The sequence below is a fragment of the Lynx rufus genome, unplaced genomic scaffold, assembly GCF_022079265.1.
Source record: "Lynx rufus isolate CCGP_SWC_20201006 ecotype Redwood Valley unplaced genomic scaffold, mLynRuf1.p SCAF_13, whole genome shotgun sequence".
Taxonomy (NCBI): domain Eukaryota; kingdom Metazoa; phylum Chordata; class Mammalia; order Carnivora; family Felidae; genus Lynx; species Lynx rufus.
The window spans coordinates 1,310,451-1,330,803 of NW_025814827.1; the positions used below are offsets into that span (position 1 = coordinate 1,310,451).

The 20,353-nt window shown below is 38.9% G+C and overlaps 1 protein-coding gene across 1 annotated transcript in view; it reads right to left on the reverse strand.

The window, feature by feature from the left end:
* Positions 1–1,452: 1,452 nt before the first annotated feature.
* Positions 1,453–20,353, reverse strand: part of TSPAN3 (tetraspanin 3) — a 30,216-nt gene continuing 11,315 nt past the window's right edge. Inside the window, exons 2-7 of the mRNA XM_047074748.1 lie at positions 17,608–17,799; positions 17,314–17,388; positions 12,393–12,494; positions 11,118–11,270; positions 10,521–10,604; positions 1,453–2,353 (exon numbers count right to left, since the gene is read on the reverse strand). Coding sequence (XP_046930704.1) covers positions 2,261–2,353; positions 10,521–10,604; positions 11,118–11,270; positions 12,393–12,494; positions 17,314–17,388; positions 17,608–17,799 — 699 coding nt within the window. The 3' untranslated portion in view covers positions 1,453–2,260. The remainder of the gene's footprint in view (positions 2,354–10,520; positions 10,605–11,117; positions 11,271–12,392; positions 12,495–17,313; positions 17,389–17,607; positions 17,800–20,353) is intronic.

The window sequence follows — 20,353 nt, forward strand, 5'->3', positions numbered from 1 at the left end:
TGGGGAACAGAGTCTCAGGTACTACAAACTCCCAGTCCACCATTAAAGGGAAGAAGCTGCGCTTTCACCAGGCAAGCAGAGAGGAACGAGTGAAGGAGACTGTGTGGAATTAGCCTCCTGGGCAAGTTAAAGGAACAGGCTAACAATTGGTACATTTTCCCCAAAGCAACTGCCTACTCTAGAGGCTCAGTTCTGCTGTGCAGAAATTGCTGAGGACAGCCAACATCGGTCCAGATATTGCTCACCCCAGCTCCAACCTGTGACGGGACAGCCAAAGAATGGTACGTATCGAAAACCAGAAGGGAGAAGAAAAGAGACAGGGCTGGGGGGAGAAGGTAGTAGTGAAAGGTCATGAGGACAAGCAAAACATTCCTGCCTACTGTGCAACCTGTAGGGACAAGAGATGGGATGAGTCAGAGGAACACAGCAAACCTCCTGTAGTTCTCAAAAACCATGAATGTTTTAGTTAACTTCCACTCTGTGAACAGGAGTTTGTTTTTACTCTTCTCAATGCCTCCATTTTCAGGCAGGACAGACCTGCATGATTTTCCCCAAATTGATAGATCCAAAACCGAATGTGAACTCATGCCCATAGATATGGTCCTTACTTCCTTCCTAGCTCTGTTACTAATTCTGTTTCCTCAGCTGACTGAGCCAGAAACATGGGCCTCAACCTAGACTCCTTCCTTCCTCTCCCTTTTCTCTATCCCATATGCAATCAGTGATGGAATTCCACCATCCCTCTCCCCACCTCCACCAACGATACCCTACCCCACGCTCTTGCTCTGTCGTGAGCCATTACACCTACCTCACGCCCCTTCAATCATCCTCCCTACTGCAGTCACGGACATCCACAACAGGCACACACACAGCTGCCTCATTTTCAAGTAACACTGAACCTCTACAGGATGTCGTGGGAGACCCTAGAGGACTTGGGCTTTGCCACTTCAACTTTTCCCAGCCCTGTTATTTTAAGCTCCAGGTACAACAAGCTACTTGAAGCTCCCTGCACACTCCAACCCATCTCGCATTCCTGTGTACTTTCTCTCACAAAGCCTAGCCAAACTCTGGGCTCAGGCCTCTCCTCCAGGAAGTTGCCTCTGACCTCTCTGGGTACCTCCTTTGGGCTCCCATTTTTTTGTTACTATAATCATCGCATTGTATGGAAATTAACTGCTTCTGTATATAGTCCTATAATAGTACTCCACATTCCTCCAAGACAAGGAGAGCATCATCACCGTATGCCCAGTGTCATGCACACGGTTAGGTGTTCATATTTGTAGGATATACTAGAGTGAAAAGCATCTCTGGCTTTTTGGATCCCAAGGCTTTTAGAATTTGGCAACTGATCTAATTAAAACACACGCAAATCATGTAGACATGCACCAACATTTAAAACATTACACTGCTGCTTGGGAACTGAAGTATCCCCAAATAATTAAAAAGTACATGTTGAGGGGTGATACAGAGTTTATTGAATTAGATCCTTCTATTTACAACTGAGATCACATCTACATACTATTTTGCTAGTCTACATGGGTACATTAATCCTAATGAGTTTAGACTTATGATGAATGGGCTCAGTCATACAAAAACACACACACACTCACACTAATTGCTTTAAAACAGTAGTGCATACATTATACTCCTCCTATAAAGCCAGCTTTGATTAAAAACTGCTAGTTTCAAAGATCAGTCTGATTTTGAAGATGAACCAAGAGACACACTGTATGATTCTAAAATCTATTTTAGCAATTTTATACAGTTGCTATCTTATTGGACTACAGTATATGTTTTTTAAAAGGACACTGATGAGGGGCACCATCTGGTGTTAACTTTAACCACAGCTGGTTTCCTCCCCCTCCCCCCAAAAACCTTTGGCCAAGAGTTCTCCATTGTGAAGACTGAAAGGGCCCCGGGACACTCCGGTAGCAGCCCCATTACTGCATGGAGGTAACAGAAGTAGGTCCAAGCCCTCCTTTAATTCTCCCACACTATGCAACCTGCAAATGGTTCTGAATTAGAACATATACTGCCATACTTAAAAACTTAGGGACATGGAGGGTCAGCTAGAATAAGGGAAAAGAAAGGCATAGGTGGGTAGGGAAGTAGGTGGGTACATGAAGAGCCAAGCTGCTTTGTCCAACACCTGTGTGCTTTAACTAAATGAACTCAGAGGCCAACGCAGTAGACCTGGCTCAAATCAGATTCACCTTCCAAATCAGAACACGACTAAAAAGCTCAGGCTTGCATTTTTCTACTATGCATAGGTTCCACCGGTGATGAGGAGCTCATAAGCAGGATCTCTACTCCTTCTGCATAATACGATGCATGCGCACAGCATGCCCAGCAGCTGTGGGAAGAAAACAGAGAAAAAAGAAGGCTGAAGACCCTCTCATAGCAAGTGTGTAATTTCTTTGTTGGCAATGGAGCTGTTTCAAAGTTCAGTGATCTCAAATCATCAAAAAAGCAATAACAACAGTAATAGAGGCAATTTCTAATGAATATATTACCTTTTTAGGAACTGTTTAAATACCAACTTTTAGTTTCCCTGCCTAAGAACACCTAAGAACAATACACGAAGAGGAGAAATGGAAGGCTCTCCTGCCATTCCCACTCTTGATCAATAGCAGTGCTCTAAAAAAAAATAACTTTCTGCAATGATGGAAACATTCTGTATCTGATAGGAAAGGTCTAGGAAGTGGAATGACCAAGACTTTGTGAATTTAGGAAATTTACTGGTGGTCTTTTCAGACATCTGGATTTGGGGACATAAGTTTTATTAACAACCACAAAATTCACTACACGCATGAACAGCCCAAAAGCCTTATGGTGGAAACCAATCAATTGGTCTGAAGGTTTTTGTTTCTTTCATAATTATTTACTATTTTTGAAATCCAGATTTGGCTCTGTGGTATTACATACATATTACTTTTTAAAGGTCACTCTTCCTTCATGATTTTATTTTAATAAGCCCTAATCCCTCTGTGGCAGCAAGCTGGAATTGTAATAAAGTCATGCCATGTTATTTTGAATAAGCAAGAGGATTAAACTGGATTAAAGAGAAAATGATTCTAGAATTTTTGACCTGGCTTCTTACAAAACATAAATAGTAACCAAAGAGCTAAATGAGAGTAACTTAATTTGCTGTTCTAACTTTTCATAATGGTTTCAGTTATTTGATTTTAAAAGGCAGGGCTTTCTGTACATATGGGGTCAATCAATTTCAACAAAATGTACCAGATCTATAAACAGGCTCTGAATGTTTGAAGTGGAAGATTACTAATGAGATACATATACAGAGAATAACGATGTCCTCAATCTGAATCTCCATGGTATAAAGTCACACATTCCAATTTCCAGCCTCAATTAGCTCACATTCTACCCATTCAAGATATATATTTGCTGCTTAAATCCATCAGTTTCATTACATCAATATTTGCTGAGTGCAGTAATAGCACAAAACACCTTGAAGACATTTTAAAAGTGGATATTGTTGAAAATTGAGTAAATATCTATAGCCAGTCTAGACATGTTTAGTATCTAATTCCTAAAGAAATACATTTCTACTCACTGTACATCCTCAAAATAGCTATAAAATCAAACAGAATTATGTTCCCAGGCAATGTTAAATTAAGCAATAAAAACGCTAAGCTCAGAAATTACTGATTTTCTGGAAAAAAAATCTCTCTTCCCATCCCACTTCCCTCACATTCCTTTCAGTTGGTTAACTTCTAGTGAAGGAGTCAGCACTCTCAAATGGGATCTGAAATAAGTATCATTTCTGTTCCTGAGTTTTATTTCAATTAAGTCAACTTGCACTGATTTTAAAACAATTAAATAAACTTGATAAAACTCTACTCATGCTTGGGAATGAGTCTGTTTATGAACATTAAACTCTACACATTAACATCTTATATTCCAAACCTCATCACTAAGTGCTACAGGCCCACTTCCAAAGCTCTGCTATACTGAAATTTCACTGATTAAAATTTTCCAACAATAGACTTGGAAATATTTTAGCTTTAGAGTTATTTCTTGCAATAAAAATTTGCCCTGCAATATTCAAGTCATGAGAACTAATCTGCACTTAGTCTAAATATAATACCAAGCAACTGCAAAAAATAACTGCTAAATACAGAGGCAAGTGGTAATTAAAAAAACTGACTGCCAAGATTAAAATGTTCTAGAATATACTATGTAGGGGACATTATGGGAAAATAGGTATTGTTTGTTATATAAGGTTTTGGAACTGCACACTGGAAACACCTTTTTCTGAGAAAAATGTGGAACTCTGTATCAAAAAGTCACTTATAAGGGTGCCTGAGTGGCTCAGTAGGTTAAGCATCTGACTTCAGCTCTGGTCATGATCTCCTGGTTCCATGTGTTCAAGCCCTGCATCGGGCTCTGTGCTGACAGCTCAGAGCCTGGAGCCTGCTTTATATTCTGTCTCCCTCTCTCTCCCACTTGTGTTTCTCCCACCCCTGTCTAAAATAAATAAACTTAAAAAAAAAAAAAAAAAAAGGAACCAAAGGTTACATGCCATATGGTTCCATTCATATATTTTGAAATGACAAAATTTTAGAAATGGAGAACAGATTAATGGTTGCCTAAGGTATGGGGGGAGGAGGCACAGGATGGAGGTGGGTGCAGTTAGTTATAAACAGGTACCAGGTAGAATCCCTATGGTGTTAGAACTGTTCAGTAAACCCACCAGGTCATAAAACTGTACAGAACTGAACATACACAGGTAGAAATGAAAAATCTGAATAAAATTGGTGGATTGTATCAGTGCCCATACCTTCGTTGTGATATACTACAGTTTTGCAAAATATTACCCCCGGGGGCGGGGGGGACTGGGCAAGGCATACAAAGATTTGTCTGTATTACTTCTTAAAAATGCGCATGTATAGGGGTGCCTGGTTGGCTCAGTTGGTGGAGCATGCGACTCCTGATCTCGGGGTCATGAGTTTGAGCCCCACAATGGGGCTAGTTTACTTAAAAAAAATACATGTGAACATACAATTATAACAATTTTATAAAACAGCAAGGTAGAAAACTATATACCATAAGCTTCTATTTGCATAAAAAATATTTATGTGCTGTCTAACCACAACTACTTCTGGGAAGATATACAGAAAACTGGTATCAGTGGTTAACACTTGATGAGGGATGGGGAGAATGGGTCTCAAGAACTAAGGTAAAACTGAGAGGGAGACCTACATTTTACTAAATATAAATAATCTGAAAAAAATTCTATCAAATGGGTAAAACTTTCAAAACTTTCAGAAAGTTAACAAGATTTCATTTCCTCTAAACCAAAACAAAACCTAGCCACTCAAGAATTAGCTTCCCAAGCCTTGGTTTAACATGTTAAAGAAGAGTTACTTGAAATATTTAAGAGTGTATCAGAATCAGCCCACTAGATTTTACCTATGTGGGGGCCCAATGTGAAGTGTTATTCACTTATGTTTTTAACTCACATTAATGAGTAACTGACAGTCAAGAAGCAGCAGGAGGAAATAGCAGTCTCAACCTCCTTCACACTTGGCAATACAGACCAGAAAAAACCAACACGGCTTTGGGAAACAGTTCTCTCTGAAAGTTTGCTCTTGGTGATCCATCTTGAGGACACGCCAACTTTGTAAGACTCCAAAGACAGACAGTTCCCATTTTTCCCATATTTACTTTGCAGAAAGCCTTACCCTAGCAAATACTTGATATCGTCAAATCAAAACATAGATTTTGTCTATTATTATGACCAGATCTTTTAAATATAAAATTCCTAATTGATCAATTGTTAATTTAAGAGGCTGGTGACACTCAAAGAAGTGAAATAGCTTGCTGATTAAAAAGACAACAAAAAAGGGCGCCTGGGTGGCGCAGTCGGTTAAGCGTCCGACTTCAGCCAGGTCACGATCTCGCAGTCCGTGAGTTCGAGCCCCGCGTCAGGCTCTGGGCTGATGGCTCAGAGCCTGGAGCCTGTTTCCGATTCTGTGTCTCCCTCTCTCTCTGCCCCTCCCCCGTTCATGCTCTGTCTCTCTCTGTCCCAAAAATAAATAAACGTTAAAAAAAAAAAATTAAAAAAAAAAAAAGACAACAAAATAAAGGGACACCTGACTGGCTCACTGGTTGAGTGTGTGACTCTTGATCTCAGGATTGTGGGTTGGCCCCCCACATTGGGTCCAGGGGAGATTACTTAAAAATAAAAACTTAAAAAAAAAAAAGGCTAACAAAATAAGAAGTGCAGCAAAATCCTAAAAATCTTTCTCTGACATTAAAAAATCCTGTTTAACAATTAACTAGTATTTTTCAGGGTTTTTTTTTATTATTTTTTTAGTGTTTATTTATTTTTGAGAGAGAGACAGAGTATGAGCAGGGGAGGGGCAGAGAGAGAGAGAGGGAGACACAGAATCTGAAGCAGACTCCAGGCTCTGAGCTGTCAGTACAGAGCCCAATGCAGGGGTCAAACCCACAAAGCATGAGATCATGACCTGAGCCAAAGTCAGACGTTTAACTGACTGAGCCACCCCGGTGTCCCTGTTTTTTGTTTTTTTGTTTTTATCATTTTGGTCCCATTCAAACCTAGATCATTTAACTAGACTAGAGCAAGAGTTAGCACGTGTTTTCTGTTTTTTTTTTTTTTTTTATTAAAAAAAATTTTTTTAAATGTTTATTTACTTTTGAGACAATGTGAGAGACAGAGTGCAAGCAGCAGAGGGGCAGACAGGAGACACAGAATCTGAAGCGGGCTCCAGGCTCTGAGCTGCCAGCCCAGAGCCCAACGCAGGACTCCAACTCACGAACTGTGAGATCATGACCTGAGCCGAAGTCGGACGCTCAACCGACTGAACCACTCAGGCACCCCTAGCACATGTTTTCTTAAAGGGCAATATAATGAATATTTTAGGCTTTGTAAACCAAGAGACAAAACTGGGTCTCTGTCACAACCATGTAACTCTGCCACTGTAACACAAAAGCAGTCACAGATAATGCATAAATGAGTGTGGCTAACACAAAAAGAGGTAGTGGGCTAGACTGGTCCACGGGGCCTACTGATGGCCAACACATGAACTACAGGCTTTTATTGGTAAATTAGGTTCATGAAAACATTTCTTCTTAAATTCACTTTTACGCCTTAGAACTTCAACAGAATGCAGTACTTCATTCAACAGAACATGGTCTTAACAGTACCACAAAGTACTCTCAAATTCAAAGGAAACAATGCTTCCAACAGTTTTGATACAATACTACCAAAAAGTATCTTTCGATCTTTAACATTATTTTTCAAAGTTTTATTTACTTAAGTAATCTCAGGGTCATGGGGTTTACCCCAGTGGGCATGGAGCCTGCTTAAGAATCTTTCCCTCCCTCTGCCCCTTCCTCTCAAAAAAAAATAAGAAAAAGAAAGTAATCCCTCATCCAACATGGGGCTCAAAATCACAACCCCAAGATCAAGAGTTGCATGCTTTTCTGACTGAGCCAGCCAGGCACTCCTAACATTATTTAGAACTATATTTCCTATGATTGCTCTTAGCTTTCTCACTTTAGAACCCGAAGGAAAGTGCTAATGATATTTCAATGTTATTACATTGTGTATTTTATTAAGCTGAAGTGTCAATTAACTGTTAGGTTGCATAACAGGATTGAGGAATTTAATCTTTTGAAAACCTTAATTCTTCACTTTCTAATTCGAGGCAGAGTACAATGGGCCAGGGTTCAAGCTTCAGTGATGGTCATTAGTCATACTATCCTTGCTCCCCCTCGTTTTCATGGCCTTTAAAACAAAGCAGAGGTGCCTGGGTGGCTCAGTTGGTTAAGCGTCTGACTTCGGCTCAGGTCATGATCTCGCGGCTTGTGAGTTCAAGAACCGCATCAGGCTCTGTGCTGACAGCTCGGGCCTGGAGCCTGCTTCGGATTCTGTGTTTCCCTCTGTCTCTGCCACCCCCTACTCTACCGCCGCCAGCTCATACTCGGTCTCTCAAAAATAAATAAATGTTAAAAAAGAAATTAAAAACATAATGCAATTACGAAGGCAACAGGGACTGGAGACTCTCCAAGTGTCCTTTTAGCTCCAACTCTCAGGATGAGCATAAAAGTACACTTTGGGTTGTTTTTACCTTTGCTCTGGTTTTCCAAACCCAGGGCACCAATCTACATCAGATTTTGAGTATCAAATGTTTAGGTACTCTTTATAGGTTTATAGGTACTCTTTAAAAAAAGAAAACATATTAGGGAAAATTCTTTCGTTATTTCTAATGTATGTTTTTTTCCCTTAAAACCAAAGTTTAAAAATTTTCAAACCATTAGCATTTGAATCTGTGAAAGCTCTGAATCCTTGACTTAGTTTTGCTGAACTGAACACATCAAATCTTTATCAGCCATTACTTAAATAAGGGTAATTTAAGTATAAAATGCATAGGAGAAGGCATACTTAAAAATTAAAAGACTAGCTAAAATATTTATTAGCCCCCAATGAAAAATATTTAATGAAGAAATATCTGCCTGGTTAATAAGCTTAACAAAATGAGGGATGAAGTTAAAGTAATGATGTGCATCAGTCTTCCTTATACATACTGTATATTTCATGACCACAAGCACCTTACAGTTTCAAAGCTTTTTTTTGCTGCATGCTAGTATGTGCTGATTTATTAACACAAATAAGATAATTAAGAATGCACAGACCAGGATTTCACTTGGGAAGAGACTTCCTTCATGTTTCATTATTTTTAGCTAAATGAGTATGTTTGGACAATCAAAATATCATCCCTGCTGATTAACATATTACTGCTATGCTGAGCCACAAAGTAAATGCTTAGAAGGGCAGAGACCATAGCAAATAAAGAGCTAGGCTTTTAAATGAATCATTTCAAAGCTGTTTGAGTACCAGCAAAGTAAACAATCACCTTTAAGGCATTTCTCATTAAATACACTAGCTTTTCTTCAAATACACAGACAGCAGGCAATCTAAGCAACTTACCTTTAAACTAGCAATTCCGTTGGTTTTATCTAACAATTAAAAGATAACTACACTTTCTTAAAATAGATTCTAGGCCTGAAGCATATTTCAAAAACAACCAAAAGAACACTCTGAGAACTAGATCTGACACAAAGGATTCTCAATCACTTTAATTTTTAAAAAATATTTATTTATATTTGAGAGAGAAACAGTGCATGAGCAGGGGAGGGGCAGAGAGAGATGTTGACAGAATCTGAAGCAGGCTCCAGGCTCTGAGCTGTCAGCACATGTGGGGCTCGAACCCACGAACTGTGAGATCATGCTCTGAGCCAAAGTCAGACTGACTCAGCCACCCAGGTGCCCCGGATTTTCAATCATTTTAAACAGTTGATTATTCTCAGTTGTAAGATTCCTCTAAGATGTTCCTCTAACAGAATCCCTAAGATACATTGTATATGAAACTAGCAATGTAGGTAGTTGTACAGAGCAGAAAAATAGCTATCTTTATTTGTTTTCAGGTGAGGGCTAAGGATGTGGGTGGAAGGGATTTTTTGGTGAGGGAGGAGGAAGGAGTAGATAAAGTGAGAGGTAATTAAACAATTACCAGCTCCTATGCATACGCCATTATTAGGTGGAAAAAGATTGTTTTCACTGGTAGAAGTTGGGAAGACAAGTTCTCTCAGCTACCAACAATGATATGGTATACTTTTGGATGTGCCAAGTGATGTCACAGACTCCTTAATGGCTATTAGTCTGATAAAACTAAGCCCAGAAATACAGAAGAGGTTAGAACCTCATTTTTACTTCGTCTTTTCTGTAAAGCAACTCAATTGCTCCTATGCAAAAGAGTCTAGTGTTGTAGTAGGAGTTCCTGATGTACATATATGGACATATAAAATCATGAGGACAGAAAAATAAGAACCAGAAGAAGAAACAGTACAAAAAGATTGAAATGAAGCTTTCCATTTCCATAGTGAAATAAAGCAGTACAATTTTTAAAAATTCTGTGAAGTTCTATTAAAATACCTCCCAAGAATACATTAGGGCAACAGTATGTATTTTTAATTTTTTTTTTTAACGTTTTTATTTTTGAGACAGAGAGAGACAGAGCATGAATGGGGGAGGGGCAGAGAAAGAGGGAGACACAGAATCAGAAGCAGGCTCCAGGCTCTGAGCCATCAGCCCAGAGCCCGACGCGGGGCTCGAACCCATGGACCGTGAGATCGTGACCTGAGCTGAAGTCGGACGCTTAACCGACTGAGCCACCCAGGTGCCCCGGGCAACAGTATGTATTTTTGAACAGGCCACTCACTAGTCAAGTCAAGAAAGTAAAGCAAAATCTCCTCAAACCTAGTCCCTGCATCCAGATCTCTGGTTTCTTGGAACCATTATGGGTCTAGGACTAGAGACAGGAAATGGAAGACATTGGAAATGGACGTCCAGTACCTCAATGACTTCCAAGTTATCTATATACACAAAGATTAAATGCACTTAATGATTAAAACCATTCATGGTTGACATCAGAGAATGAGCACATTCTGATAACAACCGCTGTGCTTACCTGAATAGCTGCAAATGCCAGTGCTGCCCAGATAACATGCATCATGATTTCTTGTAGCTTCTTCACAACTAGAGCTTCACATCCCTGAAACACACAAAGTCATCCTCAATAAAAGTCTTTTTTTTTTTTTTTTTTTTTTTAAATTTTTTTTTTCAACGTTTATTTATTTTTGGGACAGAGAGAGACAGAGCATGAACGGGGGAGGGGCAGAGAGAGAGGGAGACACAGAATCGGAAACAGGCTCCAGGCTCTGAGCCATCAGCACAGAGCCCGACGCGGGGCTCGAACTCACGGACCGCGAGATCGTGACCTGGCTGAAGTCGGACGCTTAACCGACTGCGCCACCCAGGCGCCCCAATAAAAGTCTTTTTTTAAAGTGAAAGCTATAAGGTCACATATCACTACTCAGTGGCAGAAATGGAAATAACAGAAACCCAAAGAAGGAAAGACAATGTATTTAAAAATAATTTACAGTAACATAAAACAGCATAAAGACAAACAAAAGAGTGTAGAAAAGAAGTTCTAGGTAAAGATAGTTCACAGAGACAACCAGGTTACTAAGCTAGATTCAAGTCTTGGTCAAGAAGCCAAACTTACCTCGGCATAGAGGTCAGAGGGGTGGGCCAGACTGCCATTACAGCTGCTGGCGGTCTCTCTGCAGCAGCTAAGAGGGACACTCTGGTTTTTGGTTTCTTTGAACCAGTCTGTATTTTCCCAGTCTGAATAGTTGTGAATTCCACAACAGTGCAGCTAGTGGGAAAGAGAACAGAAATATTAGTCCTCCCAAGACACACAGATCTGTGTTGAACTTTAAAATTCTGTGCACTGCAGAACTTTAAGCTACTCTAGACCAGTTAAGTCCAATAAAACTTTCTGCAATGATAAGAATGTTCGGTGTCTGCTTGTTCAACATAGTAGCCACTAGGCACCTGAGGTTACTGAGCACTTACAACGTGGCTAGAGTGACTAAAGAACTGGATGTTAAATTTTTTTTTTTTTTAAATTTTTTTTTTTTTTCAACGTTTATTTATTTTTGGGACAGAGAGAGACAGAGCATGAACGGGGGAGGGGCAGAGAGAGAGGGAGACACAGATTCGGAAACAGGCTCCAGGCTCTGAGCCATCAACCCAGAGCCCGACGCGGGGCTCGAACTCACGGACTGCGAGATCGTGACCTGGCTGAAGTCGGACGCTTAACCGACTGCGCCACCCAGGCGCCCCCTGGATGTTAAATTTTAATTAGCCACTAGTAACTTTAGAAATTCTACATGAAAAGCATATTACCCACAAGGGGTAATTTATAGCTAAGAAAAATCTTCATATCTTACATGTTAAATATTATTTCCAATGATAATATATTTCAAATATTTTCTCCGAAATGTCTGGGATTTGCTTTAAGATAATCTAGCAAAAGATATGTGGGGTAAAAGATGAAATAAAATTAACAAAAAATTGAAAATTTTGAGGTAGGTTTATGGATATAAGGATCTACTATACCAGTCTCTTTACCTTCACACATTTCCAATTATCCATAATTTTTTTTTAACAGTTTTGTCTATTATCTTTTCTGGTCTTGCTTTCTAAAGGTATATGAAGACCTCTTACCTCCTTGAAGTCCCTTGAGGATCCCATCTTTCCTGTGACACATACCTCTCTTCCATTATCACCTTTCTGACTAATTACTTTTTTGGTAAAAAGTCACTAGGTGACAATGGAAAAAACTTTTCAAGAGTGAAGGTGAAAATATTAGACACACCATGAAGCTATCCATGGCTACAAAAATACATGTTTAATTTACACAGTAATAGCTGAGTTTAAGGTTGACCCAACAGTGACTGGCCCTCAAAATCGAATTCACCTGAAGAGAGCTCACCTGTCTCTGAACATAATCAATAGCCCGGCTAGCGGCATCAGGGTTCGTTCCATTGTAGGTCTTATACACTTTCTGAATGCTGCGGTCAACCTCATTTTCCACCTGAATCAAAACGAAGAATTCAGTCCCTTAAAAATACTGGTAAAATTAACATTTGTCAAGGCTCCAGCTAAGAAACCTAACTGACATGTATGCAGAGTTGCCAGATATCTTTGTGAATTTCTTTTAAGAAAAAAATTTTTCTCCCCGTCTCCACAGAGATTCAGGTAAAAATGCAGACATATTACATCACACACTATAAGCATTCAAAGAGAAGACTGTGTGCAAGACAGCAGATTAACAATCTATTCAAGAGAGAGAAAGCAGCTGAACCCTGAGACAGATGTCCTAAATTATAAATGAATTGCCTTTCTTTTCAAATAAGCTTTCAGTGGGTTGGATTTACTCATTTTCCTTTCCAAAAGTAGATTAAAAATAAAGACCTCCCACAAGATACTTTTGGAACAAATACCAACGTACTTTCCATTTATTCAATGTTTCGATTTAGCCAAATACACAAAAGTAATCAGCAGGTGAAAAAAATCAGTCCTTACAAGTAGCATTTTATGAAAAAGGTGCAGTTTGATGTTATATGAATTAGGCGACAGGAAATAAACTCTTCATAACTTATTTCTGTCAATCACTAAATGGCAAGAAAAGTACCATTTAGTAAAATTTGTTTGTACCAGATTCTCCTTACCCTTCTAAGATGATTAGACCTACTTAGTAATTATACCAGTTATGTGATTTAACTACAAGGTGATAACCAGTAGGGGCAAACCCAATACATTCTTTTTTGGGGCACAGTTACCTGGTACCTTATGTATCAATGGTTTGAAAATTAGATTGGCATATTATGCCTTTGATTTAAAATTATAAATTACAGTAACAATACTTCTTTTATTTCTTAAGTTTATTTATTTTTGAGAGAGAGAGAAAGAGAGAGAATCCCAGGAGAGTCCAACACAGGACTTGAACTCCCAAACCATGAGATCATGACCTGAGCCGAAACCAAGCCAGCACCTCTATTATGTCTTTATCATAGCCCTAAAGTTATACCCCAATTAATTACTTTAAGGCAGCCTGTTTAGCCTTATTTTTTTTTCTAACGTTTTTTTTTTATTTGTTTTTGAGACAGAGAGAGACAGAGCATGAACGGGGCAGGGGCAGAGAGAGAGGGAGACACAGAATCGGAAGCAGGCTCCAGGCTCCGAGCCATCAGCCCAGAGCCTGACGCGGGGCTCGAACTCACGGACCGTGAGATCGTGACCTGAGCTGAAGTCGGACGCTTAACCGACTGAGCCACCCAGGCGCCCCATAGCCTTAAATGGTACTTAGGTGGAAAGGAAAAGCAGGCAAATAGAAAAGACGAAAGAAAAGGAAATGACTAAGAAAGAGGAAAGAGGGGCAAGATGGGAATGGCTGGCAACAGCTGCCTTGGTTTTCAAGTTGGCAGGACCCTTATTCATCAGGATGGGCACAGAAGGTAGGATCTCAACTCATAATCACCTTTTTCTATGTCCAGAACAAAGGCTTTTTTTTTTTTTTAAAGTGGCAATGGAAAATGAAGTCCTCAATTTCGCTCTAAAAAAGAAATCAGAAAATGTGTATTTCCCCCTTCCATACCGGGAATTTATGGGCTGAGGAAATCTGAACAAACTTCTCATTCTGAGGTAATTTAAAGAAAGTTAAATACTCACAAGTTAGAATAGTAGAACACTTTGCTATATTAAATAAGATTAGAAGTCTTGACTTGTAATTTTTTTTTCATTCAACAGATCCATAAATTCATTAACATTTATTATGCCAGGTGTCTTGCCACTGCTGGACAGTCAAAGATGACTGCCTTGCCCTTAAGAAGTTTGGAGTCCCCAGGCTAGATCTTTAAAAGATACACTGTAACAGAATTCAACAAGGGGGAAACAGAAAACTATCTTGTCCAAAAGTTATTACTTGCTTGTTGATTTAATGTTTCTATTATCCTGCCTCAAATGAAGAAAGTGAATTATGATCAGATATTACAACAGCCTCTAATTTAAGTTCCAGAAGGATTTTACAAAGGGCTACAACATCTCCCTCATGTGGAACAGTCACTAGGGTATGCCTATAAAGTTCAGTTAAGGATTAGCTGGAAATTCTGTATGAACAAATCAATCAAATGTAATAGTCTGGGGTTAGAGGTAGGCCTGGATGAATCAAATTTTAAAATGAATCCTTCCTTCAACAGAGAGCTGAAATGTAATATAGATGATAGCTGAATATTCCCTAGCATGTCTTGGGTAGAGACTATATGAAACAGTAAGAAAACCCTTTGGCTGATCTCTACCCTGAGTCCAGAAATTTATGTCATATAATTCATTAATTTATACATATAAAACCCGTGTTGTTCAAAGGTCAACTGGGTGTATATATATGGGTACCCATAAACATATGTTTGTCAAATATAGATGTGAAATCCAAGTAGGCCATCTATGATTTTGACAAGGTTCTAAAACCATTCCTCTCGAATATTTGTGGAATGAAAGGACCTAACCATGACCCTAAACTGACTTTCACATACTCTCTCCATCCAAGGAACATATTGTTGTTGTTGTTTTCATTATTATCCTACATGTAAAAATTAGTGGTAAATGCAGTTGTACTATAGTTAACAAATGGAGAAGCCTCCCATGCATGGTCAGGAGTAGTTGGTTGGTTAACTGAGGCTTTTACAAAAAGTACAGGCTTTTAGAAAATCACATGCTTTTAGAAAAAGTACACATTTTTGGGGCACCTGGGTGGCTCAGTCAATTAAGTGTCCAACTCTTGATTTCAGCTCAGGTCATGATCTCACAGTTGTGAGTTCGAGACTCGCATCAGGCTCTGTGCTGACAGTGCAGAGACTGCTCAGGATTCTTTCTCTCCCTCCCTCTCTGCTCCTCCCCTGCTTGTGCCCTCTCTGTTTCTCCCTCAAAAATAAATAAATAAAACTTTAAAAAAATGAACATTTTCATTTAGCTTAAAGCACAGAAATGTGTATTTCACACCAATCTTAAAATGCAAGCCTGTCTTTTCTTTGCATAGGATCCACTGATTAGAGCTCTTTATCATTTGTTCTGCACAAATCACATCCTTAGTACATTGACAGTGACTTCCAGTTTGGGTTTCTTTACACTGCAGAGACATTGCAACACAATCAAAGTGTAGAATTCTACTAATTATTAATAAATTTCCCCTAAACTTTTACGTAATTGTACTCATAGCTGATTTGATCAAAAATGTTTTAGTGATTGAGGCACCTGGGTGGCCCAGTTGGTTAAGCGTCTGACTCTTGATTCTGGCTCAGGTCACAATCTAACAGTTTGTGAGACAGAGCTCGAGTCTGACTTGGCACTGACAGCACAGAGCTTCCTGGGGATTCTTTCTCTCCCTCTTTTTCTGCCCCTCTCCCACTACACACACACTCTCTCTCTAAGTAATGAAACTGAAAAAAAAAAGTTGTAGTGACTTGTTTTTACCAAGTCTCTTCAAATTATTCAATTTTCTTTTTTTCATGTACTCATTTTCTTAGACTTCATCAATATTTAATTAACCACACAATTACACTAACAAGTACTTGGGATTACACTTGTATCAGGCCTAACAGTTCTCAGTCAGACCTGGTTCCTTCCCCATGTTCTCTCACAGACCTTTCCTCTAACAGAATCCACGTATACTGAATTCCATCTTTGCATCTGCTTCTCACAAGACCCCAACTGACACAGCACATGATACATTGTAGAAAAAAAATTACTGTAGCAGAAAAATACTTTAAAACTGAAATAATCAAATAAGCTTACAGGAGACTTCCTGAGATCAGAATCCACATTAAACACAACCTTTTGACACCTATATAGGTAACTTCAATGGAAAGAACTATTCAGAAAAAAGAGCCTGAAACGTTGCAGTATTCTTAAACATAAAACAAAAGCTCAGTTCTCTAGTATGTACTCTTTATTAAGCCAGGAAACTGGACTTGTGTGTTCATTACATGTATTTTTTCTTTTCTTTTTTTAAAATTGAGGTATAATTGACATCTAACATTAGTTTCAGCATGATTCAATCTTTTTATATGGCAAAATGATCACAATAAGTCTAATTAACTCCTTTACCATACATAATTATAAAAAATTTTTATCGTGATGAGAGAACTTTTAAAAGTTACTCCCTTATCAACTTTCATATATGCATTACAGTATTATTAACTTAGTTGCCATGCTGTACATTACATCCCCATGACTGACTTACTTTATAACTGGAAGTTTATACCTTTTGACTCCCTTCACCCATTTCGCCAAAGCCCCCACATCTGACAACCACCAATCTGTTCTGTATGCAATTTCTTTCTTTCTTTTTTTTAATGTTTATTTATTTCTGAGGGAGGGGCAGATAAAGGAGATGTGGACAAAAGAGCTGAAGCAGGCTCTGTGCTGACAGCAGCCAATCTGATGTGGGACTCGAACTCACAAACTGTGAGATCATGACTGTGCTGAAGTCAGATGCTCAAGTGACTGAGTCACCCAGGGCCTTCTCTCTGTACAATTTCTAATTAACTTCAGATTTTTTTTAAGTTTATTCATTTATTTGGAGTGAGAGAGTGAGAAGGGGAGGGGCAGAGAGAGCAGGAGAGAGAATCCCAACACGGGGCTTGATCTCACAAACTGTGAGATGATGACCTGAGCAGAAATCAAGAGTTAGACACTTAACTGAGTCACCCAGGTGCCCCAACTTTAGGTTTTTAAAGCAGTGACTAAACTGGAGTTAAGGCATAAGAAAATGTTTACTTTGATAAAATGAGTTTGTTCTATTTCACCCGAAACACTTAAACTGCCTTTTAAAACATGAACTAGAGTAGACAACATACCTTTGCTCTGTAAATGTATCCCAAAACCACTACAACAACTTCTGTGACAAAAACCAAAAGGAGGATGATGACAAACTGTAAGGAAGAAAACATTGTCAAAAATTAAATACAAATTTAAAAAACTGATAAAAAAACAGTTACCAGAGGTAACTGCTAGAAGACAAGTGCTAATTCTGTTCCAATTATAAGAGCCAAAGAGTCTATGGAATTTTATGTTCAATTCAAGCCAGTAACACAAATGAAATATTCCCACATATTATGATGACACATGCAGTCAATAAAGTGCTAACTTACTGTGGCAAGTCCGCAGCGGCTTTCTCGGATTGTGGCACAGCAGCCAATTAGCCCAATGATGAAAAGCAGGGCTCCTACAGCTATGATCACTACAGCAGGGATGAGAGTGTACACATCTTCAAAGAAGTGGTCATAGTCATCGTAAGTGATAAAGACATAGGCTCCCACATAGCATAAAATGCCAGCTGCCCCCTGTAGAAAACAAGATCAGAGCACTGGTAAAAGTCTCTAAGCTCTGATAGTAAAATGTTCCTACTATTTCTTAGTAGGTTATAATTTAATGAGATTTGCCATCACTTTTAAATCTACTTATACACCTTTTTACAGTGAAGCCAAAAGGTCTATTATTCATTAGTAAGAACATTTCTTTACTAAAGTTGAAAAGTTTCCCAAACACTACCTTCTTTTCAATAATTGATGGCTCAGTTAAGACCAAGAAATCATGAATACAATAAATAATACTGACAAAAATTACCCCCCAAACACACAACAAAGGCTTATTTCTAACTCAACTAAACCTCCACCACAGATCAGCGGGGTGGTGGGATACCCCTTTGCTCATTGTAGTTGCCCTCAACGAATGAAGAAATTATGCAGAAGTGGCAGAGCCAGGATTTGAACCCAGGCAATCTGACTCCAGAATCTGCATTTCTAACCTCTATCCACCCACTGGGAAAAAGAAAATATAATAATTGCTAGTAACCTTGATATCCATTTTCAAAAAGCTTACTGTCCTAAGTCAAGACTGTGAAACAGTAAAGTCAGAAAGCTCAGTTAGCTAAAGAACTTTGCAAACCCTTAGATTTGTTCTTTAGAATGGTGCTTCTCAAACTCTAAGATGAACAGGAATCACCTAAGGATCTTATTAAACTGCAGACTCTGATTCAGTAGGGCTGGGGCTGGGCATGGGACTCTGCATTTCCAAGTTCCCAGGTGATGCTGCTGGTTCTTGGACTACACTTTGAATAATAAGGTTTTAGAGCACCTAAAGGGAAAGTGAATGTAGAAAGTCATGGAACAGAGATATGCCTTATTTCAGCTCTGCTCCAGATACCATTCTGCAATTGCAGAGTTTTACATGCATTCTCCTCTCTATTGTTATCCATTTTGCTATCATTGTGTACCTGCTCAATGCCTAATGCCACTTGCTTATATGGGAATGATCAAATGCAGTGTGAGGCTAAGTGTTAAAATATTTGGCGGAACGAGCTATAATTTGTAGAGCACTTTGAGACTTTCACAACAAAAGAATTATTTCACTATCCTTTAAAATTTAACACATAGGGGTGCCTGGTGGCTCAATGAGTTAGGCATCCAACTCTTGGTTTTGGCTCAGGTCATGATCTCACTGTTTTGTGAGTTTGAGCCCGTTGGACTCTGCACTGAGCGTGGAGCCTGCTTGGGATTCTCTCTCCCTCTCTCTGCCTCTCCCCACCCTCAAAGAAATAAACTTTAAAAAAAATTAACATATAAATCATTAACCTCCAAACTAGAAAATAGCCTTCTACAATGATACTAGAAATATCATGAACTCTCTCACATGAGAGAGTTTATTTATGTCTAGGGGACCCATTTAGCTTGGGCAAACCAGATCAAGACATTAGCTTGTTTAAAATCAGGATGAGGCAAATAAAATAAAGCCCCTGATGAACAAAGCTGCTCTTCCTTGCTACTCACCTCAGATTCCATTACCTTTCAAACACCCTGAGAGAAAAGTTATACCCAAATGTACCACATATTCTCACTTCTGTACCTCTCTGCTGCTCTCTTTGGAATGCCCTCTCCACATCTGCCTGAGAACTCCTTGTCCCCATTAAAATGCAAATTCTTGACCTTTTCAGTTTTTCAGGCTGGATTAGGTGCCCTTTATCCACTCACCCCCTACATGGCTCTAACAGCATTTATTACAGCTGTTGCAACTACATTTATCTCAGCACACGCGCGCGCGCACACACACACACACACACACACACACACACACACCCTTATTATAACTACAGGTCTCAGTATACCTTTAGGGCACAAACTTTGCTCATCTGTGTTTTAGCCCTGTAACACCACCCAGCACCTAAAACGGTGTTTGGCACAATCAGTCAACATTTATTGAGTACAATTCATTTCATCCTTTCCCTTGAAATCACACCCCTGCCCCATTTTTATCATTAGCTTTGGTGATTTTTTTTCTCTTCAGCCTAATATGTATAGTGTTCAGTTCACTATTCAAACATGATTTGGCAACTTAATCTAGCTTACTAAATTCCTGATGGCCATCACATCTGGAATAGATTAGTTTATAAATGCTGCACTTAGAGCAACCATGCCTGTTCAAAAGTTCTCAGAGTTCACTGACATAGTTAATCTGGGGGTATATTATTATGGGATGAAGGCAGGTATAGGGAAGGGAAAAGAAGAAAAGTAGCTTAACTAATGACAGAAGTACATGGACTACTGAACATTCTTACCAAATACTACTTTTTCTTTGGTATAAAAAAACTATATATCTGCAATATAGAAACACACACATGTATGTATACACATATTTTGCTAAATACTTTCAGTGTTCAACTGATTTAGAAGAAATCCTAAATACAAATTAATCAAATTGTGTGCAATTTGTCTTCACTAGTCATCTTTCCATCCTTTGGATTCTTAGCTTTTCTTACACTAAAAGGCAATATTTATTTCTTAAAAGGCTTAATTAAAATAAACACAATGGGGCGCCTGGGTGGCTCAGTCAATTAAGCTA